At 31.4% G+C, this 27,970-nt stretch overlaps 3 protein-coding genes across 6 annotated transcripts; 2 read left to right on the forward strand and 1 right to left on the reverse strand.

Annotated features, from left to right (window-relative positions):
• Positions 1-10,633: 10,633 nt before the first annotated feature.
• Positions 10,634-15,986, forward strand: LOC7481813 (trehalose-phosphate phosphatase A). 3 transcript variants are annotated; one of them, XM_024586060.2, is made up of 14 exons: positions 10,634-10,789; positions 10,950-11,015; positions 12,903-13,001; positions 13,086-13,599; positions 13,700-13,840; positions 13,948-14,019; positions 14,131-14,256; positions 14,355-14,411; positions 14,492-14,593; positions 14,710-14,787; positions 14,907-14,976; positions 15,072-15,142; positions 15,253-15,345; positions 15,515-15,986. In XM_024586060.2, the coding sequence occupies exons 4-14, from the start codon at positions 13,303-13,305 to the stop codon at positions 15,566-15,568; spliced, it is 1,161 nt and encodes a 386-aa protein (XP_024441828.2). In that variant the 5' UTR covers positions 10,634-10,789; positions 10,950-11,015; positions 12,903-13,001; positions 13,086-13,302; the 3' UTR covers positions 15,569-15,986. The 3 variants fall into 3 exon arrangements, with proteins under 3 accessions (XP_024441828.2, XP_024441830.2, XP_024441829.2); XM_024586062.2 differs by having other exon boundaries at positions 13,216-13,599; XM_024586061.2 differs by having other exon boundaries at positions 10,646-10,789; positions 10,954-11,015.
• Positions 15,987-16,414: 428 nt separating this feature from the next.
• LOC7481814 (stemmadenine O-acetyltransferase) lies at positions 16,415-17,977 on the reverse strand. Its single transcript, XM_002322361.4, has one exon. The coding sequence runs from the start codon at positions 17,903-17,905 to the stop codon at positions 16,598-16,600; it is 1,308 nt and encodes a 435-aa protein (XP_002322397.3). The 5' UTR covers positions 17,906-17,977; the 3' UTR covers positions 16,415-16,597.
• Positions 17,978-22,759: 4,782 nt separating this feature from the next.
• LOC7476741 (acid beta-fructofuranosidase 1, vacuolar) lies at positions 22,760-27,615 on the forward strand. Of its 2 annotated transcripts, XM_024586006.2 has the most exons (7): positions 22,760-23,422; positions 23,628-23,636; positions 25,371-26,230; positions 26,354-26,515; positions 26,614-26,831; positions 27,035-27,122; positions 27,228-27,615. In XM_024586006.2, the coding sequence occupies exons 1-7, from the start codon at positions 23,041-23,043 to the stop codon at positions 27,426-27,428; spliced, it is 1,920 nt and encodes a 639-aa protein (XP_024441774.1). In that variant the 5' UTR covers positions 22,760-23,040; the 3' UTR covers positions 27,429-27,615. The 2 variants fall into 2 exon arrangements, with proteins under 2 accessions (XP_024441774.1, XP_052303647.1); XM_052447687.1 differs by lacking the exon at positions 23,628-23,636.
• Positions 27,616-27,970: the final 355 nt, after the last annotated feature.

The following is a 27,970-nucleotide window of genomic DNA, read 5'->3' on the forward strand; positions in this document are numbered from 1 at the left end:
TGTTGTGAGTGGGAACATAGTTCTCGAAACGGCTCGAATTATGTATTTTTCAAGTTAATTTATGTATCCATAAGTTAATCTATATTTATTTTAAAATAATATTTTTTTAATTTTTTTAGAAAATATTTAAAATTTTAGTTTTTTTAAAAAAAAATTAAATTAACCCAATTGAATCTCATAATAATTTAATCAGGTCAACCACTAAATAAGATGAAATTCAATTATCAAAACAATTAAAAAAAAAAAAAAACAAACTAAGCTCTTGCTGGACTTCGGGTAGACATATCAACCGCAAGCGAGTTCAATAACTATGGGGGTATGATATGTCCGATCCATCTAGAAAGAACAGCTGCTTTCATTTCGAGACAGAATATCCCAAAGGAAAATTAGCATCTAACTGTGTACCCTCTCGAGGGTGAATTCCTTAATGGAGAAGCATAGAATGCAGTTTCCAAGTCTCCTAACTCTGCCGAGAATCTATTTGGGTCAAGAGTGGAAACTTCGAAGTTTGAACGTTTTAATCTGACTGCTATCTATGGGTACTTTTCCAACCTCCATGTGACAGGGAAACTGTTGTTGCCAGGCATGAGACGTAAAGGAAAAAAGAAGAAGTGCAGCCTCATTTATGGTAATAAATGAGTTCTTGAAAGCTGTGCCTGGGTTACCAACTGATGTGCCCTCACATCTGTCACCCCTTGCCTGAATTTATTGCAGCGGGTCAGAAACAGATGCTTTGAAAGACAGGATCGGAGGCAAGACATGCGAAAATAAAAAACTTTTTTCAACAATTTCACAGCATTTTGTTGACAATAAAAATAATTCTGACATCGTGCGAAAATTATATATGATACTCAACATTTAGTTAAATTTTTTTAAATATAGATTTATATGCTAGTTTATATCTTAATTAATTTTACAAACATTAAAATTAATAATTATATAAATTTTTAATGATTTTAAAAAAATTCAAACTCATAACTCTCATTATTAGTTATTTATACTATATTTACATTGATATAAAAAAGATGAGTACAGAAAAAAGTTGTATCCACCTCCATGTTTTGTTTGAAATCATGGATAAAATTATGGATTGTGTTAAAAAAAGCATTTTTATTTTGTGTTGATAATAATTATTTTTTAAAATGATTTTTATTTAAAAATATATTAAAATAATATAAAAAACAAATAAAATTTTAGGATTACAGTTTAGATTGCAGCTTGTATAGGAAAAGTATTTTATATATATATATATAAAAGATTAGTTTGAAACGCAATGTCAAATGAGTATTTCTTTCGAACATGTTTTATTTTTATATATATATAAAAAGTAGGTTAAGAAGCAATGCAAAACGAGTCTTATAAACATCTCTTTGCTTTTCATTTTTTAATTAGTTTGGTATTTTTCCATCTTCCAGACTAGAGAAAGAGCACGAGAGATTGGTTAGCTAAACCTAACTTGTGTGTAATTTGTGGCCCTAATCTCTTGTTACATTAGGTTCAGATTTCTTATAATTCCCTGCAAAATAAGAGAGATTAGGAAAGAAATCTCCACTCCAGGCAGTCCAAATTCAATGAACTTCTCGACAAGGGCAATCTTTTTACTGATTAGATGCATATATTGTCATCTGTGCTTCTTCTAACATGAAATATCAAATTTGTTCATGGCTTGACATGGTCACATGAGCCCTCGCTCCCAGCTGGTCCCTGTAGTGCCCTCTCATGCCCACCTAGAGTTCACTCGAAAAGCCATATTGCTAGTTTTTTTTTTTTTTTTTTAATCTTTGTGGCCATCATTCCCCGCTGCCATGGCCAAATCTTTTCGATTTAGCTTCTTTCCCAAGGAAACAACATGTTTTTTATCGCGACCTCATCGACTATGTCATTGCCTTATGTTTAAAGGCATCTGTATCACTGCCATAATATTTTAATTCAGCTTTCTATGTTTTTTTATTAGCTACCTTGCAAGATTCAGATTCTAGTTAACGTGGCAAATACTGGCAACCAAGTCCAAGTCAAATAGCCATATTTCTTCTGAATTAAGAACTATTATAATTGTCCTTTCACGTTCAAGTGTTCTCTAATTAATAATTCTGTGATTGAATTCCAAACAATTTATTTGTGTTTTTTATTACCTTATTCAATAAGAGTTTTCTTAAATCTGAATTGGAGGAGGAGTCCATTTATTATTATTTTTAAAAATAGTTGGTAGGTTTTTTAATTATCCCTGGTAAAGGAATATAACATTGATTAGGTTGGTTGATATTTTTTTAAAATAAATTTTTATATTTTTAAAATAAAAAACACAAGTATAACTTTAATGTCTTTATATTTTCTATTCCAAGACAATAATAAATAGATGAATTGGATTATTAACACACGAAATACAAATAAGTGGCGAGTTAATATAAGATAAAAATGTTTTTTTTGTGAATTAGCACAATTTGATTAAATGTCGCGGTTGAGAACCGCAACATGAATTGGTGGACTATTTTGGTTACTGTCCAGTTTTGAAAAAAAAAAACAGTGTTTTGATCCTTAAGAAGTTCATAAAACCGTAGCTTTTGTTAATCTAAGATTTACCACAAAAACATCCAAGGATGCTTAGCCAGTAAGACAAGTTTAATTTGACAAGTTTAATTTTCTGTATTTCAAGGGCAAAATCTAAGTGTTTAATAGGTTTTTTTAGAAAGAAATTGAGTGCATCAATGTTTTTTTTAAGACAAAAACATCATTAGCATGTTATTCTTTTTTTATATGAAAAGTTTAAATTTTAATTAATATTGTGTTTCTCAAGCATTGATATTTGACTTTGACGCTTTTTAATAACAATATTTACTGAATATTGTATTTTTAAAGTATAATATAGTTAAACTATGATATTTTATCAAATATTTTTAAAATAAAAATTATTCTGTAAATTTTTTATATTTACTGTAGTGATTTTTTTAATAAAAAAAATCCCTAATAAATCACAACTGTTTCTCTTGTCATGATTTCAATGGTGAAAACATTGAAATCATGGACTTAAAATCATTAGTATACAATTGGGTCAATGTCACTTCACCGACATTTACGAAAAGGCACAAGAAAATGTTGGGTGAACGACTATTAAATAATTATAAATTCAACAATTATTAAATGATGATTGTGAATTGAAAAAAACAACCAGCCAGATTATGGTTAAGTTGATGACATCACATGGCAACATTTTTCACGCTAGAATTCAGGCGCGCGTGGCACAGATGTCAATATTATTTTTTTAATTCCTCATAATTTGATCACGCCATCATGTAAAAAATATGAACTTTATTTCTCAAAAGCATCTCTATGATGCTGAGGAAAAAATCAAAGGTATTGGTTTTCTAGTGCTCCACAAGACATTTTTTTTTTATTTTTTTAAATAATTACAAGAAATATCCTGAAATCTATTTATGTTTTTACTTTTTTGTTGTGCTTTAAAAAATTACATTTATATCCTGAATTTACAAGGGCGTCAATACTTAACATCTTTCTAAAAAAATCAACAAAAAAATATTATTTTTTATAAGATTACTATTATTTTATATTTAATTAAGCTCTTGCAATACTAATATTACAACTTTGTTAAAAATTTAAAAATATCTCATAACTTTTATTAAACAGTTTGAAAACCAACTACAATTTCTCAATATTTATATACATATCATTTAAAAATAATATAAATTATATATTGGAGTCTCACCTAATAAATTAAACTATTGGATTGAATTGATTATTTAACATGATATTATAGTTTTGATGACTAAACGATTACAAGTTTTAGTCTCACCATCCTCTCTCTTCTAATTAATAGTATAAGGTAGTGTGAATCTATGTAAGTTTAAAGTTCAATATAGTTTTTTATAGTATATTATATACTATAAAAATTATATACGAGGATAATTTTATCTTTTGACTTTTTTAAAAAAATTGTTCTATTCAAGAAGTAAAGTGTATTTTTTCAAAATACAACTCGAAAATAAAAACACAATCAAACTATAAGAGCTTTTTAATAAAAAAATTTAATACTATCACTTTATATTTGAATTTGAAAAGTCTATAAAAAAAATTGAATGCAAAAGAATTGAGAAAATTGAGATGAAAATTTTATATTTCTTTGAAAATTTTATAGTATTCGATCGTACTATAATTACTAAATATACCTATAACATTCAAAATATTAACACAAAATGACAATAGAAAATTATATCATGTGGCCACCAAAATGTGACAAAAAAATTTCCTTTTCAATTTTTTTTTCTCCTTTTTTCTTTTCCGTGATGAAAGTATCTAATAATTACATCGTGAAATTAATATAAAATTTCTCAAAAGAATTCATGTGTTAATAAAATACCTAGCTAGGATCTTATACTAACGAACAAGTTAATCTAAAATAATCTTAAATGCCGAAGCAAAACTATGGGTGCTGCCTCTTTTCATTTCCTCCTGGATTAAGAGTGGTTTTTCTCAGATAATCAATGTATCTCACTGTCAAGATTAATTCCTTCCTAATTATCAACTACTCCAGCATCAATAAAGGGTTTGGTGTTAAATCTAGGTGCTAGCTGCCTCATTTATACCAAACCTAAATAATATAAACTCTAACCTCAAATTTAAAATGAAAAAAAAATTGAAAAAATAAAGTCTAGAGTAAGCTTTAGAATCCTCGTAATAATATTGGCCTGGCGGTCAATCCGACGAGTCGCTGCCGTCAGATTTGATTTAGACAAGGTCACTTTAAAAACAATTTTTTTTAATTAAAATAATATTATTTAATTTTTTTTATAAAAAAACAAAACTTGAATTAACCTACTACTACGTCCATAAATGAGTTGGCCTCAGTGAAAAACAGGAGTAATACACTCCTGCTACTTCCACCTCCCCTCTCATAATTTTACTCGTATATTTCCTCGATGAATCTTTGAAATATTCAGGGCATGTCAATGTCAAAAAACCTAGAAGAAAAAGAAAGCAAGCAAGATTATTTAATGCATAAATTTATTAAGAGGAGGTCCATCTCACCACAACCTACGGCATCGAAGAAGAAGGTTCGGTAACCTACCACAGATCATGGCCCCCCGAGCACGGGAGAGAGAGTTGAAAAGTGCAAAAATCTAAGTTGCTTTTTCACTTTTCAATGTACAAATATTATTGGTTTTCCTTTCCTGGTTACTTCCTTCCGTTTTTCTCTTGTCAGCGTCTTTGACCCTCTTCTGTTCTTTTTGAAGAACTAGCCTTTTGTATGTTTGCCAGCTTCCAATGACCGTACACAGCCCCCCATTGTTTTGCTATTCAACGGAGCAGCCACCCCCCCCCCCCCCCCCCCTCCACCTTCTTTATTCCACACTGTAGCCTAAAAGTCCATGGTGTAGAGTTAAGATTCCAGTCAGCATTGCGTGTCATGAATAGTTTTTAAGTTATTTTTTTATTTAAAATAATATTTTTTACTTTTAAAAAATTACTTTCAATATTAGCACGTGAAAATAATATGAAAATATAAAAAATTATTTTAAAATAATAAAAAAATAAATATTTTTAAAAAACTTTTTAAATACAAAAACAAGCGGACAGTTTAAAAAAACAAAAAACTGAACTTTTGTTAGACGGTGGCTGAGAAGTGTCCAGCACGTACGAAGAGAAGTAAAATGTGCGGTCCACTACACATAGGAGCCTCTTTTTTAAGTGTGAGCCTCGAGAGATTTGCTTTTGTGCGTTTTCCTATCATGTGCGTCTGCGCCTGTGTGTTTATATTAAATTAAAAATTATTTTTTTGAAAAAATATAATAATTTTTTTATTATCAATTTATTAAAAACATTAAAAAAAAATTTAATTTTTTTTTAAAGTAGAACACACTTTTAAAAACCAGGCTATCACACTTTCAAATACTCAAGTTTTATTCTTATAATTAAATAAAATACAATAACATGGCATGAATATATATATATATATATATATATATATGTGTGTGTGTGTGAAATTTCTGTTATTATATTATTATTGTTTTTGATATTTTTTTTTAAAAAAAATTTAAAAATATATATCTGATTAAAACTTATCTAAGATGAACTTTTACATGTAAAATAAATAAAAATACATGTTATTTTAACTTTTATAAAATCAAGATTTAAAATACAATTATATATGGAGTCTAATAAAAAAAACATAAATTATTTAACTTACGGGACAATATTTTTCTTTGTAATTGGAAAAATAAACACAAGCTATTATAATTCAAAATATTCTCTAAAATTCCCTTTCATTGCATCTACTTTTCCAACTCAGGCTTGAAGATTATTTAAGAAAATTCAGTAAGTGCTTAAATCTAAATGACGTGTCTATAACTTTTGGTACCATAATTAATTCTTATTTTATTTTATTTTGGAGAACGGAGAAGTTAATACTAGTAAGAAAATTGATGTAGTGGTTATTTTTTAAATTATTTTTTATTAAAAATATATTAAATAAATTTTTTTATTTTTTATAATTTACAAAAACATAAAAAACTAATTTAAAATAAAAAAAATAATCTTTATAAATGCTTTTAAAACACCTAAACAAATTTACCAATAAAGAAATATTATTTTGAAAAATTGAGTAGCTAGCGGGTCATGTCCCATCACATGCCTTTTCATTGCCGCCTACAAAGATTCAGCAATGAACATTATTGTTATCGACATCGACGGGGGAGTTTTTCTCCACGATTGTGGTTATAATCAAATCTAATTTAAAAAGAATTGACTTGAAAAGGATCTTGCTTGATAATTATTGGTTTAACTATTTTTATTAAAAAAAAGGTATAAAACCGATTTTTTCTTCATATTTACCTAATCAAGTTTAAAATAAATTTGAGAAACCATATTAATTGTAATACTAAAAGTCTAATTAAATTTTACTAGATTAATATTTTATTTTATTCATTAAAAAAATTTAATTTAGGTTAGACTCCAAGTCCAATTTTTTTAGAATTAATTTATTTTGATCTATTTTCTATAGATCTAATACTTTATTTTGATCTATTTACTATAAAGTTATCATAATCTCATAACCTGAGTTATGAATTTGATATATTAACCCGAGTTGTCTAAAATCAATCTAATATATTGTTATTTTAATATTAAAAAATATATTATCTTAAAATTTTGTTTAGTTAAAATTTGTTTTTATGAGTTGTATAAGTTGTTTTTATACCAGTAAAGTCAACCGAGTTACATTGGGTAAACCATCACACGATTTATTTATTTTCTGTTAGGAAAAAAATATTTAGCAATATTTGGATATTTTTTTTACATTTAAAAAAAAATTAATTTGACCCATGAAGTAGCACAAGTAAATTATCCTGGTCTTAACTATATGTTATTAGATTAACCTGTTTGGTCAAACCTCGTGGCAATAAAACTATATGTTATCGAGATTAATTTGTTTGGTGAGATCCGTGGAAATCAAAACTTTCTCTCGATAGAAATATTAAATATACAAATTTGAAACCTGGAACTTTCTTTACCGCAAGTAATGGCACAAGTTTTGACTTGTAGCCTTGTTCATAGTTTAATTGTCAGCATGAAACTTCGTGTGCAACTTTTTCCTTTTACGTGCATGGTCTCCATTTTTCTATCAAACATGTGCTCCCATCCATAGAAAAGGGGAAAAAAAACTTATTATATACCTTAATAAATAATAACTTCTTCAAAATTGTCTGGGACATGATGTATTTTAAGAAATTTTGTATATATATTCGATTAGTTTATTCCAAATACATTTTCTATTGAACATTGATTCCTTAAAAAATCACATTCAATATCTTAATCACTTCTTTTTTATTGTTAAAAAAATATATATTTTAAACACTTGCCGTGTCTATATTCAATTAATTTACTCCAATATAGATTATACTATAATCTTTTAAAATATTCATGATTATATATGAAATAATATGCTATACTAATTTGAAAAATATACCATTAAGACTACTTGAAAAATAAATTTTATTTAATGTAAATTATTTGAAAAATACCATAAAGAAGCAATACACAGTATGGTCATAGAATAAACCTCTTCACACCTAATTATTGTACATAGAAAAATAAAATGGAATATTTTCTCTTACAAAAAGCAGCGCGCCAAAAATTTATAAACAGCAATAAAAATTATAGTTGTTACACTAGTCTCAAGGTCGATTTAATATAGATATAAAACTAGAATCATGGGTTGAGTTGATGCAAAATTCACGTTAAAAGTTAGATAAATTATCATAAAAAAAAATAAAATTTAAAACAAATTCATTTTATATTTTTAATTAAAAAAGTTAATTTAATTGGATTAATAAATCAGCTTTAGACTATATTTTTAAAACTCGGCGCAAATTGATCGAGCTTGTTTCGAATTGAACCGCAGGTTAGGTTTAATTTAGACAGTGTGTTTCACATTGTATTTTGAAAGTGTTTTTGAAAAAATTTGAAAATTTGTTATTTATATTTTTACTTTAAATTAATATATTTTTGATATTTTTAAATTATTTTAATGTGCTGATATTAAAAATAATTTTTTAAAATAAAAAATATTATTTTAACATAATCTAAAATAAAAAACATTTTAAAACAAACAGCCGAGTATGATAACGAGGCAGATGTTTTTTTTTAAAAAAAAGGTTTATGGTGCCATTTCAGTCATCTACGCCTCCTTTAGTTATTTACGTGGTTAACATTAACTGGACCTTAAAATTACTGGACCCCACATCATTACCCCATCTCCTGCCACCTCACATCATCGCGTGGCAACAGTTACTTAGAGCATCTTAGGCCCACTATCCGCAATTCCTGCCACGTGGGACCTTATACATTAAACGACCGTCACCGATGACCATCACCAGCTGTTACTCTGATACCGAAAGCGACGGCACGTTTCGGTTGCCCCACTTTTTTTTTATAACCCGTTTATTTTTACATTTTAAAAAAATTAAAAATGATTTCTTTAATTTTAAACTAATTTTTTAAATATTTTTAAATCGCTTGATATGTGATATAAAAATTAAAATTTTTAAATAAAAAATACTTAAAAAAAAAGTTTAAAACGGAGCAAACGAGTTTATAATAGGACCCGCGCTGAAACGTGACCACGTCAGAATCGACTCACTTATAGGTGCTCTCACGTGTTGTCTACCCTCTAAGATCCCCCTGGACCCAGCGTTGGTTAAACATTTTTTTTTTTTAATAATCACCAAATGAATAAACAAAATTAAGTAGGTGGCGACCCAATGATAAGAGTTTGAGACCAAGAGATTTGCTCTTTTTATGATCTCAGGTTCAAGCCCTGTGGTTGCTCATATGATGGTCACTAGAGGCTTACATAGTAGTTAACTTCAGGGCCCGTGAGATTAGTCGAGGTGCGCGCAAGCTGGTCTGGACATCCACGTTAAACTAAAAATAAAAATTAAAAAAAATTAAAAAAAATTAAGAAGGATTAAAAACTTGTTTTTGGAGTTTTGTAAGTATATTTTTTAAAAGTGTTTTTAAAACATGTATTTATAGAAAAAATATTAAATTAATTTATAATTTTTTAAAATTTTAATATGTTAACATAAAAAATATTTTAATATATTTTTAAGTAAAAATATTTTCAAAAAATACTCTATACAACCACTCTAAACATGCATAATTGTTTTGTATTTTTATTTTTATGTATTTTAAACTACTTGTCTAGATATACTACAAATTATTGAGGTTTTTTTATTATATATCTTGTTAAATTATATATATATTATGTTTTTTATATTTATAAAAAAAGTAAAATATAATATTGTAATATTGTAACATCATATTAATTATGTTTCTGATTTTTTGTGAAAAGTTAATAGAGATTGATAAAAAAAAAAAATTGAGTAACACTTAAAAGAGATGAAGATTAATACTTAGATACCGTGTGTGATGTAACCTCTAATATTTACTAATAAATTTAATTAATTGTTTGATTATTCTAATATTGTTTGGAACTATGATAAGTTATTTTTTATAAATGATATTTTCAAATTATTTTCATTAAAAAGAATAAAATTTTCTGTTATTATTAATTAAAAACATATATTTTAAAGTCATATTCTTAATTCACCGGGATTATTACTATAAGTTTTATGATATCAAGATAATAAGTTACATTAAAAAAATCAATGAAATTAAAAGAAAATATTATTTTTAGAATAGAATTACAATATTTTTAACTAAATTTCACCTACCAATTAAATCTTAAGATAAATGTAAAACAAAATTCTTCTCTTGACACGTGAGAAAACCACCAAACCAAGGTTTTATTTTTTGCATTATTAAAATAAGTTATTTTTAGTATTTTTTTCATTTAAAGAGAGATTTTTCATTTCTATCGAATCAAATTTCCAGCATCGCTGCCTGACAAACGAACCTCCATCACCACGACCACTCTCAAAAGTCATCGAACGTACGCGTAATAATAACGCGCCAACTGATGTTTATAGTTTTTTGCTAAAAATTACTATTTCAACAGTTTGACAGTTGAGAGGTTTTCTACTTTTCTAATTTAAATACCGTGAAATTAGGCTTATAAAACACATTCATTTATAAAATAAAAATAAAAATAATAAAAAACTATATTCTTGTTTATAAATACCTGCTCTCCTCACCAACGTTCTTCTCTCCTCTCTCCTCCCTCCCTCCCTATCTCTAGCTCCTCCTTGTTTTGCGTCAAAGAGAGAGAAATCTTTCTATCGCTTGATTCTCGTTCTCTGCGATTCTTCAGAAAAAAAAGGTATTTTCCCATTTTTTCTTCTTCTCTTTCTCTTCCGAAGGAAATCTATTTTCTGTTGTTGGGGGCTGGGGCTGGCTTTCTTCGTTTCATTTCGTTACGACGACTGTAAAATATCTAAACGGTTTCGTTTCATCTGATTCCTTGCGTTTTATTCTTGAAGGAAGGCGACTGCATTTTAAAGATTTCCTTAGCGTACGTTTTCATTTCGTATTGGAGATTCTGTTAGGTACGTTAATTTTCTTATATCTCTGTATAAAACGACGGCGTGTCTGTCCAATCTTCCTTAGTTTCTCATCTTTCTCTGCTGTCTTGCAAGCTGGAATGCTGTTTGTTTTATAAACGACAGCGTTTTCTGTCGTCAAATTCTCCATGTCTGTGTTATTGATTCTTTTTATATTCTTACTTACGCGAGAAACGTTTCGGTCATTTTTTTTTTGCTTGGAGGGAAAAAATTGATTTCTGCTGCTTGTTTCATTGATTGCATCTCTCTCTTTTTTTTTAAAAAAAAATAATTAATTAATTGAATCTGATTTAAGTTTTGGTGTTAGTTTTATTAGTTTGTTATTGTGTCTTTTTTCTTTGGTCAAAATTAAAATTAAAATTAAAATTAAAATTATTTTCAGTTTTTTCAGTTTTTGTTTCGTAACGGCAAAAACGACATTTTTCAAAGCTGTGTGTTTGATAAAGCAATAATGACAATGGTGATCGAAGCCTTTGTTCTTATCTCTCCGAATTTTTATTCGCTAAATGGTCGTCGTCAAATGTCAATTTCTTTTTTTCTTTTCTTTTCTTTTTTGCGTTAAAATCGTGTTCATGAATCCTTATTTTTCCCTTGCTGGAATATTGACCATAATAAATCCACACAGATTCTCCTCCTCCACGTTAAAGAAATATAAGTTTTTAAGTGGTTTTACTATCTGGGATTTATCTTTTTGAAAAAAAAGAGTTTTTTTGAGTGGTTTTATTTTCTGGGATTTTCTATTTTTCTTTCTTTTTTTAAAAAATTGGTTTTTTGAGTGGTTTTGTTATATGGGTTTTTGAGTACTTTGTGTATGACTGGTTTTCTTTTTTGAGGGAACTTGGTGTTGTTGTTGCTGTTGCTGTTGGGTTGTTGAGTTTAGAGTAGAAGAATGTGATAGCAATAGCAACAAAAGTATGGAGATATCTTTGTTATTGAAAATAAATGATTTTCTTTTAATTTTTAATTTGCATTTATGATATATATTTACATCAGTTGATAAATCTTCCGGGCCCATGTGTTTTAATGATTCCGTGTTTGTAAAGGCCCATTATGTGTGGTTGCATATGGTATGCTTCAATCTCTACCATGTGGGGATAAATGAGTATTGACAGCTTTTTATTGTACACAACTACCATTTGCTCATATTTTTCTCTTACCAGATATCATCTTTGTGGGCCAGTTTTTAAATGCTGAACAGTGAACACTGTTTTTTTTTTTTTTTTAATGTTTGTCGGGTTACATGGATTTGCTTTAGTGTTCTTTTTCCATGATGTTCACCTACTATTTAGGTTAATAATGTTATTAGTACACTATTTAGGGAGAATGATTAAAATAGTTTAATCTTGGCGTTTTGAATTCGTTGATGGATGCCGCACTGCTGATTTTATCTGGAGTTGTTTCCTGTAAAACTAGAGTCCTTTATTGGAAGATTTATGGCTTATGGAAACGGATTCTATATTAGGAAATTGTGAATGCTTGACAATCAGAGTCTTAACAACCAGTTGAAAATGTTTTGGCTTTCTAGTTAACATGGATACAGAATAGATAACTCATTGTAAGATATATTTCTGTTCTGTCTAGTGGCAGTTCTCATGCGTGTTGAATTCTGTGGTTTGGTAGTGATTTGCAAATTACCGAGTCCATTATTTTTTGAGAATGTTCTGTTTGCCACACCAAAGTTTTTCAAGCCTACTTGGGAACTGCTTTGTGGGTTTTATTCCTTTTCTTTTAATGATTGTTTCGTTTTGCACAATCATTTGCACATTCAACTTGAACATCTCTGCTACATACAGTAGATTATTTTAGGATTTACTAAAACTGCTTTATTTTGGTGTCTCTTGCATCACTTAGTTGTTTCTCCATGCTTTGCAGAGGATTGAAGATTTCCTGTGGAACGTGAAAGCAAAAATATTAACAGCATTTTCAAGCCCTTTTTTGGCCCATCGTGCTTAAGGCGATGAAAACCTATAGGTAAATTGGATATTGGTTTTCTTTGAAGAGAAACTTGACATTGTACTTGTTTATATTTTTATGAGCATTTGTTATGGCCATTAGCATTCAGGAGCCCAGTGCTTGATGGACTGCTTGCCAAGCAGCAGTGACAAGTTAACTCTGAAGAGGTGGTTCTTCCTCGATAAAAGGGTTGGGTGAAGAGATACCTGACATCCAATAAAATCTGTTGTAGGTTCAATTTGCAAGGACAATCTACTGTTAGCATTTGCTTTCTTTGGACGTTATAAATTATCTTACGAATCTGGATCATCTGGATCCGATGGACCTCAAATCAAATCACAGTGCTCCTGTGCTCACTGATTCTGCACCCCTAGGCAAGTCAAGACTAGGTGGGCATCATGGTTTGTTCCCATGCTCACCCTCAGGCGGTGCAGCTTTTTCGCCGAATCTATGGTTATCTATTCCTAAGAAGAAAACTGGAGTTCTTGATGATGTTCGCTCCATTGGTTGGCTGGACGCAATGAAATCATCATCTCCTCCTCACAAGAAGTTTAACAAGGATATTAACATGGAGCTTTCCTCGCCTGATCCGGAAGCTGCCTACCGCACTTGGCTTGTAATTCTTTTCCTTCAAGTTCATTTATATGTTTTATATTATTGTTATATTGGTAGATGATTAATTTTTATGATCTTGTGCATCTTTCTCCATCATGCAGCTTAAATATCCATCTGCTCTTGCATCTTTTGAGCAAATTGCAAACTTTGCAAAAGGCAAGAGAATCGCCTTGTTCCTGGATTATGATGGTACTCTATCGCCGATTGTAGAAAATCCCGACAATGCCCTCATGTCTGATGTTGTAAGAATAGTTTCTGAATGGCATATATGGAAAATTTACTGTTGAGATTCACTTCCTATCCTGTTCTTTTTTACCGTCATCACTGAAGTCCTGCATTTTTTTTATAGATGCGTTCTGCTGTAAAGAAAGTGGCAAAATATTTCCCCACAGCAATAATTAGTGGAAGAAGCCGTGACAAGGTAACTAACAAACTTGTTTTAAAATAAATGAAAACACTTTTTGATGACTTTGTCAGCATTTATTTTCCTTGGTTCATGTTTTCATTCATCCTTGGTGGGTTTGTTGTTCAGGTATACGAGTTTGTAGGACTCACAGAACTCTATTATGCGGGTAGCCATGGAATGGATATTGTGGGCCCTGTTAGGCACTCCACATCTGATGATCACCCAAATTGTATCGAGTCTACGGACATGCAGGTAAACCTCCATGAAAATCTTGACATCTCTTTGCAGTGTCTTCACATCTGCCCATAATTTTCTAAATTGAGTTTTTCATTTGATTTTTCTGAATGTAGGGAAATGAAGTTAATTTATTCCAGCCAGCTAGAGAATTTTTACCTATGATCGACGAGGTCTGGGAACATCTTCTCTTTAATGCCAATTTTGATGTGCTTTTGTTTGTTTTTGCTTATTCTTGATTTCTTACTTGCAGGTTTTTAGCTCCCTTCTCAAGAGTACCGAAGAAATTAAAGGTGCAACAGTTGAGAACAATAAATTCTGTGTCTCTGTACATTACCGAAATGTTGATGAAGATGTATGTTTCTTTTTTGAGCATTTAAATCTTGAATTTTCAATCCACTTCTCTTGTGTTATTTGCCACCCAAAGGAGCTATTCCTGTTTTAATCATTCTTTGTTGAATTTGTTTTCAGAAATGGAAAGCAGTTTGGGAGTGTGTCGAAGATGTCATTAAGAAGTACCCTCGCCTGCGATTGACTTTTGGGAGGAAGGTAAATTTTAGATCCATCATATAAAATCATCTGTACTTACATTTTTAGTTTCGATAATCTCCGCACCTTTTGGTTTAAAGAATTTATTATTTATGTTCTGTTATTTTCATAATGATTAGGTTTTAGAAATTCGTCCCACGATCAATTGGGACAAGGGGAAAGCTCTTGTGTTTCTACTTGAATCACTAGGTGAGCAACTTCTTACTCCTGAACTGTTTGTTACAAATGATTTATAGAATATTAAGCTTTGCTTTATACTGAGTTGCAACAAAAATATGTTTTAGGTCTCAGCAATTGTGATGATGTGCTCCCTATTTATGTTGGAGATGACCGGACAGATGAAGATGCATTTAAGGTAATCTATGGATAAAATACCCCGACATCTTCTTTTTAGTATATGCTGCTGAATTTTTTATGACATGTTCTTTAGTTATCTGCTGAATTACTTTGATGCACATCCAATAGATTTTGAGAGAGAGGAACTGTGGTTATGGGATTCTGGTATCAAAATCACCCAAGGAAAGCAATGCATATTACTCTCTCAGGGACCCATCCGAGGTACAATTTATTTTTATTCGAATTACTTTTTAACTTTAGAAATGCTTCGTGAAACATGTCTCGTGGATCTCTTAATTCTGTGTCCCCATGAGGTTTCTTTTCTGCCTTTGCGCTACGTTAGAAATGATCTGTAGTCCCCAGCAATTTAATGTGCTTGTCATTATCTTAGGTCATGGAGTTTCTCAAGTCCCTTGTGATGTGGAAGAAGTCGAGTGCTCAATAAATGCTACAAGGAATACACAAGGAAGAGGAGAATACTCTAATATACACATACAACATGAAAGACTTTATATGTTTTTTTCTAGGAAATACTCGCAAGTGGTTTTGAAGCAGAGGTGCAAAGAAGAGAAGACTTCCATTAGAGACCTGAGGACCATCATCATCCTACATAACTATTTCTGCTCGAATCTTCTTGTCTTAATTGTAAATCCCCTTCTTTAATGATCTTCAGAAAAATGCCATCATGTCTTGAGTATATTAAACCCCCCCTCTCCCTTCGTTCTTCAGTTTTGGTCGGTTTACCCTCTAGGTAGAGTCAGTCAATCCTAAATATTTGTTAATTCTTTTAAATATAGAAATACATGCTCTTGTACCTCCTAGTTTTAAACCTAATATTTAAGTTATTGTTCTTGTTTTGTGCATTTCAATCCTAAATATTTAGGTAGAGTCAGTCAATGCCATGCAATGTTCATCATTTACGATGTTATTCAAGTTTTCGGAGCATTTTTTTTAAAAAAAAATTGTAGAGAGAATACTAACGAAGGCTACTAGCTACCTGAACCAGCATAATTCCGATAGAAGGTTCTTGGAATATCCAAATTATAAGGTATAATTTATTTTCAATTCCAAATTGGGGTTTCGTTTCGTGCGCACTAACATGCCAAGGGGATGGCAAACGCATGCATACTTGACGGATCTATTAACCACCACTAACGGAGAATGCAAGTTGGGGTAATAAAAATGTTTGTAATAAAATTAATACAACTAAAAGATTTGGGAGGACACTACTTGTGTAATGCTCTTGCACCAATATGCAAGGGCTCCATTTCTTGTTGAAGCCATACTCATGCAAAACTTTTAACACCCCAAGTTTATTCCACTCATATTATTTGAAATTTGTTAGTATCATATAATTTTATTCTCGAAGTCAATTCCCTTTGAGTAGTCTCTTCGGGGACATGATCCGATAAAATCCAAACTCTTAAAGCTATCATGAGGTACGCAATCAAGACTCTGTTCAGTACTGATGGTACTATAATTCTTGGCCAGTAAATGCCTTAATGTCAGGATTTTCTTGAAAAAGCAGCATAGTATCTTCTTCCAAGCTCACCCATGCCTCAATTCCATCACCATCTTTAGTGTCTACAAGAAAAACCATCTCAACACCAGGCACATACAGTCCACTAACCCAACCAGGCTTTCCCCAGCCAAAATCTGCTTGATAAACTGGCATCCGACACCAGCTATTGAACATATAGAGATCCATATTTTCGCTTCTGGTAAATGCTTTTATCGTCTCGATCCTGATCTTCTCCGCCATAACAAATAACTCGTCATCACTTGAAACTCTTGCACAATCTGATACCATATTCTTTATTCCGTTGTAAACTCTATCTACAAAGTCATGAAGTTGCACCTTGGTCTCATCATCTGCTGTAAAGTGTGAAAGTGCCACATTTATGAAGTTCCCACAAGAATTATCAGGTATAGGCATTGCTATCTTCCCTCTCATGTTAAACGTATGCGATAAGAGGGAAGGCCTTAACCGACCATGTTTCGCTTGAGCCACCATTGTTAGTGTCTTCCATATAACTGCTGTCACGACCTCGACTCGTGTCGGCTGGTGTGATCCATTGACACTGGCACTAACAACAGCCTTCAGTTTCGACAAGGCTGCACCAGTAAACACAAACCTCTTCATAACCACAATCTTGTGATGGTTGCGGCCGATGAATCGATTAGGAGAAGATATTGTATCTCTTGATGGGAAGAAGGAAGGTAATTGGAAACTTGGGGCATGTAGTACTTCATCAACCCCTAATTTACATGCTGTAGCCCAAGTACGAACGAATGTAAATACTGTATATGCATCAGCCACCCTGTGTGTCACACACAAGCCAATGGCCACCCCGCCGGATTCAAACATGTTGAATTGGATTAGTACTAGAGGGCTGTTGTCAGGTTGAACTGGATGTGGAGCCAAATGGTTCCGCAGCTCGGTCTCAAGTTCTCCTCCTTCGAGAAGCAGTGAGAGGCCACCGCTTACCTGGGCTTCTGTATATTCAACTCCCTTGTCATTACAATCAATTATGAGATTGTTATCAATGTACCTTCCAGCAAGTGGGTAGAAGATGGTCAATATCTCTGATAAAGAGTTCTGTAATTGCTTGCTTCTTTCTTCGTTATTTTCATCACCAGTGGATGGGTAGTAGAAAATGAAAGGTAAATAATTATGTGGTGAGAGAAACTGATCAAGCCATGATATTTTCAAGTTTTGAAGATGGTGTGGAGTTGGAGATGATGGAGTTATCAGCTTTCTAGATAGGATTTGAACGTTCATATTGAAATTCTTTTCAAGGTCTATATCAACAAGGAATGAAAAAAAAAAAAAGGATTAAAAATTGTGTTCTTGCACAAGCCACAGCTTTTTTTTTTTTTGGAAGAAGGTAAATGATCGTATATATATCAACAAGGCTGATCAAGTACGCAATTTATTCGTAACATGTTAGTATTAAATATTAGTATTCAATAACACAAGGTTTAATAAAGGAAGAGAAACATTTCTTGAAAAAACTAAGCAAATTAACGTATATGAGATAAGAATGAACGGAAGACAAAATAAATTTGATTAAATTTAGTGAAAGTTTTTCTCTTGACTCAAGAAATTAAACTGATGAATGAGTTAAAGCTTTAAATTAAATATAATTTATATAATATTTTTTTTGTAATATATCTCATCAAATGAAAATGAGATATTGAAAAATGCAAATACAATCCTTTAATAATTAAAATTCTATAATATCTTAAATAATTATTTTAGTTTAAAAATTAAAATGGTTAGATAATATTTTAAAATAAAATTTATATTATTTTCTAATATAAAAAAATAAATATTACTTCATTGATTACAAGTTTGATGGTAGGATGGTGAACACTATTAAAAGAAAATAACACTTGTTTGAAAATAATTGAATAACATCATAGAATTCAAATTTTGACTCAAGAATAATAATATCTTGAAGTGTGGGCTGGATTTTCAACCTTAATTTCAAGGGTAACACAAGAGTCTTTTGATTCCAAACATCTTCTTCATATGATAATCCAGCAAATGGATTGTCAATATTTAAATGGATGATCTAATGGAGGAATATCGATCAAGTACATATGAACCAATTAAATTAATAATGAAACCAAGAGAGTAATTAATTATTTGAAGCAAACCAATACCAGCAAGAGGTGCAGATTGATTGCGAGAAACAGCCACTTACGGCATGGAATGCTCAAACTTTTCAAGTAAAATATTATTTGAAATGCTATATATCCTCAAGCTATGAATATTCAAAATATAAAATGGTATTTGAATCGATGATGAGATGACAGATAAAAGATCATAGGAGTTTGTGTGGGCATTCATGAGGACGGGAATTATATATATGCCAGGGATGGGATTGTTTTGGCCTTTATAGAAATTGAATTCCATGATCAGCTAGCTAGCTAGCTAGATCATGTGATCTCCTAACTGAAATTCATGGCTAGCTAGCTACCATTCTTCGAGCAAATGCTGCAAACAACTCAAGATCTAAGAATGCTGTGGCCAAAATCTGGATACATGCATGGTGTAGCTTCATCTTCACATGGTGGTTTTGCTGAAAGGGCTACAAGAGACAATAAATCTGGACACGTCTAGTCATCTCACATGTTCCCATGTTTACCAGACACTCACTTTAACCTATATCATTGCTGTCATGATAGCGAAGGGAGTTCATGCATCCCCATGTTTCTTACTGTGTGTGTATGTATGTCTTTGATCAATTAATTCCACGTATATTTACCATTATCAAATTTAATATATACAAAATATATGTTTTTTTTTTTTACTTTACTTTGCAATAAAGAGTGTTTCTAAGCTAATTTCCGGTAAAGTATAATATAAATTAATTATATCCTCATAGTATCTTAAATTATTAGATTGATGTTATTTTTTGATATGATATCGAATATTTAATGAGTAATGACTATGTAATCAAGAGTTTGAATATCACCATTCTTGTTCTAAGTAATTAAATCAATAAAATTAAGCATGGAAAAAATAGTGATATAATATAAATCACATCTTGGATCTTCATCTAATGCGAAAAAAAAAATAGTGGTATAATATAAAAAATTCTATAGAAAACAAATGAAAAAATTTTAAAGCTGAATCTCCAATCAAATAAATGTTGAAGAATAAAATAAAATAAAAAAAAGCTTATAAAAATCAAGCAAACCCAGACAAATCTCTTAAATTTAGGTTAATCTCATAACTCGCAACCCAAGAAATTCTAAACCCGGATTCAATCAAAAAACTTTATTCTCAATCAATTTAATGTTGAATGATAAAATAGGAAAGAAATATCAATTTTAAAATTTTGTCAAATAAAAAAAATAACAATAAAAAAAATGATAATCAAATTTGATATGAAAAAAATAGAGTATGAAAATACGATAAAGCCCCTGAATGATAAAAATAATTTGATTTTAAGGTTAATTTAGTTATTTTATTGTACTTTAAAGCCCTTTGTTTTTGCGTTTCAAAATTATTTTTGAAAATTTTTGATTTTATTATTTACTTCAAATTAATATTTTTATTATTATTTTTAGATCATTTTGATGTCAAAAATATTTTTTAAAAAAAAATATTATTTTGATATATTTATGAGAAAAAAAAAACTTTAAAAAAAAATTACTACCATACTTCCAAACATCTCCTAATATTTTGTTTTCGTTGAAAATTCCAAAATAATAATTTCATTTTTCTAATCCACTATGCAAATAAATATAAAACCACAATATTTATTGCTGCAGTAAATCTTCTACCCTTTTAGTTTCTTTTAATAATTAATACATTTGAAGTTTTTTTTTTTTAAATTGATTTATGCTGTGAAAGTCAAGGTTGTAGGAGCTCTCTTCATTACTTTTTCCCAGGAGGAAAAAAAGCCTATATTAATGCCCCCTGACTTTGTAGGTGTCAAAATCAATCACAGAAATTGGAGTTAATTCTAATTTCCATGTCATTATTTAACACTTTACTCTTATCACATGGAGCACATGTGTAGACTGTTGTAGAACCTACTCAACAATTCTTATATTAACATACAAAAGTTCAAATATATCATTAGAGGCCCAGTTTTGCTCTCTTTTCTTGCAATTTGCTGAAAAGGACATGCTTGCTTACCAAAGAATTGTTTGAGGATATGATATGCTTATTTTAAAAAAATATATTTTTTATTTAAAAGTTTATTAAGATAATATATATTTTTAAAATTTTTAAAATATTTTTGAGATCATCACATTAAAACGATTTAAAAATATTAAAAAAATTAAATTTTTATTTAATATTATTATTTGGGCCATATTCCCAAATAGCTCATAACATTTTGTGGCCAGCTTTTGAAGCTATCTATCTATCTATTCATTTATTGTCAAAATCGAGGTCTAATGGTCCCAAAATATTAAATTAAATGAGATAAAATAGACCTAATCAAGTTGTAATATAATGTTAAATATTAAATATCATCAAAAGAATTCTTGGTTAGGTCAAAATTAGCTAACCAATTAATCAGCTACCCCAGCATGTATGTTGGATCTGAATCTCCCAATCTCTTGAAAATCAAATCATGATGATGAGCATCAATCTTCATATGCTCCTTCTTTAAGAAGTCCAGCTTTTAAGGCCATCTGTAATTATTCTGAACGACAATATATATATCATTCGCAGTAATTATGGCCAGACATATTTAAACAACTTGTCGGTTATTCAAAATCACAAAACCAAATGAAAACTCAAATGTTATGTTATTAAACCCACCGACAAATCAACCCGGTGGCCACATAATTCAAGATTGGTGTTGGCCGGATTTCATATTAAATTGATGGAAATTAATATTTTTAAATTTAATCAATTTGTTGAATTAATTTAGGTCTGATCAAAACTTTATTTAATCTTTTAATATTATTTTGAAGTGTTTTTTTTTTTATTTTAAAAGGAAATCTTTTTTTATCAAGCAGATTTTCAACACATAAAAACTGGGTTTACTAGCGCTTTATCTTATTTTGATGTATTCGAACTTCCAAATGGCTAGTAATTGGTCCTTACTAAATTAAAGTAAAATACAAATTAACACATGCTAGAAAAACATTCCCATATGTCCACATCCAATTTATGAATGCGTGGCCCATCAAAGCCGAAGTACTCTTCAGATCACCCAACCTACCAGTGGTGATCATTTTAGAAAAAAATCGTTTGATTTAATTTTTTTGGTTTGATTTAATTTTTTTTTATTTGGTTCAGTTTGGTTCGGTTTTTATTTTATTTTTTTGGTTTGGGTTCGGTTCACTTTTTTCAATTTAAGGCTTATAAAACTGAAACCGAACCAAAACCGAAAAAAACTGAAAAAAAACCAAACCAGTTTCAGTTTCAGGTTTAACTTGGTTTTTTTTGTTTGGCTCAATTTGGTTCGGGTTTTTTTTCAATTTTTTTTGGTTTGGGTTCGGTTCGGTTTTTTCAGTTTCAGGCCTATAAAACTGAAACCGAACCGAACCGAACCGGTAGGTTTTTTTAAAATTCTAATCGGTTTTTTTTCACGGTTTGGTTTTTTTAATTTTCTCGATTTAATCAATTTTTCGGTTTTTTTACTTACCTTACAACCTTCCACTCCTAATAACACTTGACATAATCACGTTTCTTCAAAGAATTGCAGCAGATCAATGGCTTGTTAACTTGCAGTACGCATTTCGGAACAAATTCTTGCCATATAAAACAGGAATTTCTACATGAATATAATTAGCCAGTTTAAAAATTCAATCTTGGTATGCAGAAATTACTATTTTTACTGTGTGTTATTGTAGGGTAGCGTGAGGTGTTTCTGTGTCTTTATTCCTTGTAAAAAATCTCAATCCCTAAAGATATGCTTAAGGAGTTTGACTAGAAGGTATGAAGCTAAGATGACACCTACCCCCAATTATACACTTTCCTAATTCCCTGAAATTTACCATTCAAAGCTTGAATTTCCGCTGTATATTTCATGTCTTTGTTTTAATAAAAATTTATTTTCTTTTCTATACCGTAAATATCTTGAGTATTGTAAATTAATATTATTCGAAAGCAACTATTTAGGTTCTAAACATTATTTGTTTCCCTTTTCACTCATAAACATGCTCCATTGATTAGAACCATTTTCCTCTCTCTCCAAGTAAGTTGGACGGACAACCACAAATCCACGCCCATAAACAACCAGATCATGCTCGAGCCTCCACTACACTTCAACCCTTACTGTGATCTACCTAGCAAATGGGTCTCTGACACAACACCGTCTCCCTCTCCCTCTCCCTCTCTCTCTATTTAAGCTCTCTCTCTCTCTCTCTCTCTCTCTCTCTATTTAAGCCCATTTTCATTTCACTTTACTTTTGCATCCCTCGAAACTCCCACCAAAAGAAATGGATACTAACCCCTCCCATACCTCTTCTGACCCACCATACACTCCCTTGCTAGACAACCCTTCTCCGGCAAGAATCCGGCGACCCTTTAATGGTTTTGCTGCGATACTCGCCTCACTCATTTTCTTGCTATCTTTAGTCGCATTAATCATTAACCAAAGCCAAGAGTCATTACCTGAGCAAAACCAAAACCGGTCACCTTCAACGCCAAGACCTACAGAGTCATTTTCCAAGCCAGAGCCAAGAGGAGTGGCTCAAGGGGTATCACCAAAGTCAAATCCATCATTTTTCAGTGATAAGGTCTCCTATAATTGGACAAATGCTATGTTTTCATGGCAAAGAACTGCCTACCACTTTCAACCTGAGAAGAATTGGATGAATGGTAGGTGCAATATTAATTCTTCACTTCATTTTTCATTTTTAGCTATTAATGGTAGGTAACATTGTAGAACTTTTTATTTTCTCGATATTTCAATAAATCTTCATCTTTGTTTTGTTGCTTTGTTTTAATGAAATCCTTATTGTCATTTCTTCCTCTCATTATTGCTGTCTTTGGTGGGGGGATCGCTTCGTTTCTGCTGCTTCAGATCCTGATGGTACGTCCTTTCCATGACTAGCACTACATCTTTGTTTACTTTTATTATTATAACCAAAGTTAAAGTAGCTCATGTTTTTATTATGCGTTTTGCTTAGTTTCATGGGTAGAATCGTATTTTTTAATGGAACACATTATTCATTAAAATAAAAAAGGGTTAGTAGATTTTTCTTTTTCTTATGTTAAAGGGTTTTTTTAGTTTTTTTTTTTTGCAGCATAATTAATTAAATACCTCTAAAAAATAATATTTCTTATTTTTATATGGGATTAAAATTTAATTTCAATCTACACTCTCAAGTTTGATGTTACTCTTCTTTACAAATTATGAGAGAAGAGACAATATTTCATTTGATTTGTGTTTTATAAAAGTAAGAGTTGATTAAAAGAATAGAATGCTCAGGCAGCGTTTTTTTAAACGGGTGATTTAACTCCGGCTACAAAGTAGGTTTTTTATTTATTTTTTAAAGTGTGTTTGAGACTGTAATAGTTGTTTAAAAAATATTAAATTTTAAAAATTTAATAATTTTAATATGTTGATATTAAAAATTTTAAAAAATTATTTTAAAACAAAAAAATCTTTTAAAAATATTATTTTTAAAAAAGTACTCTATATAACATTACTAAATACACACGCAATCACGCGAGAGACTAGGTGACCCTCGAAATTAAGCTTAGAAGTGTTTTGCATTTAAAAAGGAATTGACCATCTTTATATTATTTATTTTATTGGCTCGAAATAATGCACATGTGGGGGTTGGCAACTTCTAGTCCATGTCCCAGCTTTGATTTGATGATATGCTCAGTGTATCCATATATATCTTGCAATAATTCGACTTTTTTATGTGGAAATTTTGTCCATATTGTGTAGAAAGCGAATGAAAGAAGATTGGTCGGCTGATACTGTCCGAATAGTATATATTACAATAAATATTTGGCAACCATTAACTTGCTACCATGGCCATATATTTGGAGTTGAAAATAGTTGTGAAACTGAGCTCGAGGTTGTGGTTAAAAAAAAAAAAAAAGTTTAGGTTACTGAGTTGCTGGCTTGACCAATTAATTTTTTTTTATCTAACTAATATAATTTTTTTAAATAAAAAAATTATGTGCTGATAAAACTAGATTTAACCAAGTTAACTTCCCATTCCAATTATTCAAGACTCTAAATTACAAATTTATCAAAAAAAAAAAAAAAACTCGTCATGATAACGAGTGGCTTTTAGAAGTTGCCGAGCATTCAGGAAGGGGGTGCAGTTTTGGCTAAGACAATGACCATATATTATGTTGGATGGGGTCCGTAGGGTCTCCCAGTGAACCTGCTCATGGATGATGATGATGTGTGTGCATACGCTCATCAACACGAGCAGGTCGAACTTTCTCATTTCTTATTTTATTAAAAAAAAAACCGAAATTTATCGCATTTACTGTCATTTTTATATTTTAAAAATATCAATACATTTATATTATTATTATTTTATATAAAAAACTAATCAAAGTAAGTTACATACATATTTTTTTTTTAATTAAAAGTAAGTTATAAGGCACCATAATATATTGGAGCAAGCATCGCTATCACTTAGATGGGGTCTTATTAAATTTCTGCACATGATTTCAACCCTTTTGTGAAGTGATGGGTGCTATCTCTTTTGACCGGTGGTTAGCTCAACTTGGTTCGGTTCAACAAGAAAAGCTAGCATGTGATTTTGTGATGGGGCTAACCATTGTCTGCCTGCAGGTCCGTTGTTTCACAAGGGATGGTACCATCTATTCTACCAATACAATCCTGATTCAGCCGTGTGGGGCAACATTACATGGGGCCATGCCGTATCAACGGACCTGATTCATTGGCTTTACCTCCCGTTCGCCATGGTCCCGGATCATTGGTACGATATAAATGGCGTGTGGACCGGGTCTGCCACGCTTCTTCCTGATGGTCAGATCATGATGCTCTATACCGGGTCAACTAACGAGTCAGTACAGGTCCAAAATCTTGCGTACCCTGCTAATCTATCCGATCCTCTCCTTATTGACTGGGTTAAGTATCCGAATAATCCGGTTATAACACCACCAAACGGGACCGAGACTGACGAATTTAGGGACCCGACAACAGCATGGATGGGACCCGATGGGACATGGCGGATCACAATCGGGTCAAGACATAATAAAAGCATTGGCATTTCGCTTGTGTACCAAACCTCCAATTTTACAACCTACGAGTTATTGGAAGGGGTCTTGCATGCGGTCCCGGGTACGGGTATGTGGGAATGTGTGGATTTTTACCCGGTTGCAATAAATGGGTCAACTGGATTGGATACTTCGGCTTATGGAGCGGGTATCAAACACGTGCTAAAGGCTAGTTTGGATGACACAAAGAGGGACCACTATGCAATTGGGGTTTATGACCCTGTAACCGATAAATGGACCCCGGATAATCCGAAGGAGGATGTGGGCATTGGGTTACAGGTGGATTATGGAAGGTATTATGCATCAAAAACGTTTTATGACCAGAACACGCAAAGGAGGATCTTATGGGGCTGGATTAATGAAACTGATACTGAAACTGATGATCTTGACAAGGGATGGGCCTCTGTTCAGGTACCCCTTATTTAATTTTATTTTGATGTAATTGCGAGTTTTAATTGGTTTTATAATAGAATTTTGGAGACGGGCATGATTTATTTAGAGGGAAAAAAAATTCTAACAATGTTTGTTCTGCAGACTATTCCAAGGAAGGTGTTGTATGATAACAAGACTGGAACTAATATACTTCAATGGCCGGTGGAAGAGATTGAGAGCTTGAGGTTGAGGAGCACAGATTTTACAGAGATTGTGGTTGGACCTGGTTCGGTTGTGCCACTTGACATAGGACAGGCCACACAGGTTTGTTCACCTCTAGTCTAAAACTTGGACATTACATCTTTTTTGTAACGTTGTATTAATGTCTTCTCAGCAACAATTTCTTTTGACAATGTTGGCAGCTAGACATATTCGCTGAGTTTGAAGTAGAGATAATATCAGAGACAAAACATGAAAAATATGGTTGCAGTGGTGGTGCTGTGGACAGGAGTGCTTTGGGACCATTTGGTCTTCTAGTCGTAGCAGACCAAACACTTTCAGAGCTTACCCCTATATTTTTCCGGCCAGTTAATACAACTGAGGGCATTGTCGAAACTTATTTCTGTGCTGATGAAACAAGGTTTGTGTCTCAGATCGATTTATTGAATTCACTTACTGAAAAGAGATTTCTTTAGATTGATCTATGCACACTCAATATATGAACTTGTCTGTGGGGTTTTCGGTGTCGCGCCGCCTCGGGAGGCAGGCTGGTGAATGATGATGAAAATTCAATGTTCTGACTAGAAGATTGTGCTGTAAACTGATAGAAGTTGCTTAATGCAGGTCATCAAAAGCTTCAGACGTTTACAAACAAGTTTATGGAAGCACAGTTCCTGTGTTCACAGACGAAAAGTTTCAAATGAGGGTATTGGTAAGGGAGATAGACCTTCTTCATGATTGCCACACAACAAGTTAAATGAGGTTTATGAGAAAATACATCAAACTTAGAAGATGATTGATGAGATTTTTTATGCAGGTTGATCATTCAATTGTTGAGAGTTTTGCTCAAGGAGGAAGAAGAGTGATAACATCAAGAATTTATCCAACAAAAGCAATTTACGGGGATGCAAGGCTGTTCTTGTTTAACAATGCAACTGGGGTGAACGTTAAGGCCACACTCAAGATTTGGGAATTGAATTCTGCATTTATCCATCCTTTCCTATTTGACCAAAATTAGAATGGATTGCTCTCAGTTCCATTAAGCCTATTTATTATATTCTTTTATTGTTTCATTTGGTTGTAAAAAAAATGTGAAAACCTTGAGGCAACCACATGAGATTGTTTTTGTCTATGTAATTTAATCCCTTGGTTTTGTAGTTTGCACAAGCTGGATTTCTTCCCGGAATAAAGTCACAATTTTGAAATTTTGTACCTGCCCTTTGTTTAAAGACTATCATTAGCCTTGTTAGTTTTAGTGTGTGTTTGATATTATGGTGTATAATGTCTTGAGCATTTTTTTTTATGCAATTAATATGAAAATTCTGTTCTTATTTGATAGATTTTCACTTCTTGACGAACTAAATGATGCCAAACTTGGAAACAGAATCAAAGAACAAATCTAAAACATGGGTCTCATTTGGGCCGGTGTGGCCCAGCTGCCTCAATCTTCTATTCGGCCACTGGCAATTCAGAGCTCAAATGTTTTTGGGACAACAATTTTACCATTACGCAAGCCCAGAGAGATTTCTGCAGTATTCCCACAAATTAACCACCGTCTTA

This window comes from Populus trichocarpa, chromosome 15, assembly GCF_000002775.5.
Source record: "Populus trichocarpa isolate Nisqually-1 chromosome 15, P.trichocarpa_v4.1, whole genome shotgun sequence".
Lineage (NCBI taxonomy): Eukaryota > Viridiplantae > Streptophyta > Magnoliopsida > Malpighiales > Salicaceae > Populus > Populus trichocarpa.

Excerpts from the sequence above, each read along its gene's own strand:
- LOC7481814 (XM_002322361.4), bottom strand. The coding sequence starts at position 17,905 with ATGAACGTTCAAATCCTATCTAGAAAGCTGATAACTCCATCATCTCCA.
- LOC7481813 (XM_024586060.2), top strand. The coding sequence starts at position 13,303 with ATGGACCTCAAATCAAATCACAGTGCTCCTGTGCTCACTGATTCTGCA. Across the intron at positions 14,412-14,491 it reads TTTTACCTATGATCGACGAG|GTTTTTAGCTCCCTTCTCAA; the intron begins GTCTGGGAACAT and ends TCTTACTTGCAG. Across the intron at positions 14,977-15,071 it reads GTTTCTACTTGAATCACTAG|GTCTCAGCAATTGTGATGAT; the intron begins GTGAGCAACTTC and ends AATATGTTTTAG.
- LOC7476741 (XM_024586006.2), top strand. The coding sequence starts at position 23,041 with ATGGATACTAACCCCTCCCATACCTCTTCTGACCCACCATACACTCCC. Across the intron at positions 26,231-26,353 it reads AGGGATGGGCCTCTGTTCAG|ACTATTCCAAGGAAGGTGTT; the intron begins GTACCCCTTATT and ends TTTGTTCTGCAG. Across the intron at positions 26,516-26,613 it reads ACATAGGACAGGCCACACAG|CTAGACATATTCGCTGAGTT; the intron begins GTTTGTTCACCT and ends CAATGTTGGCAG.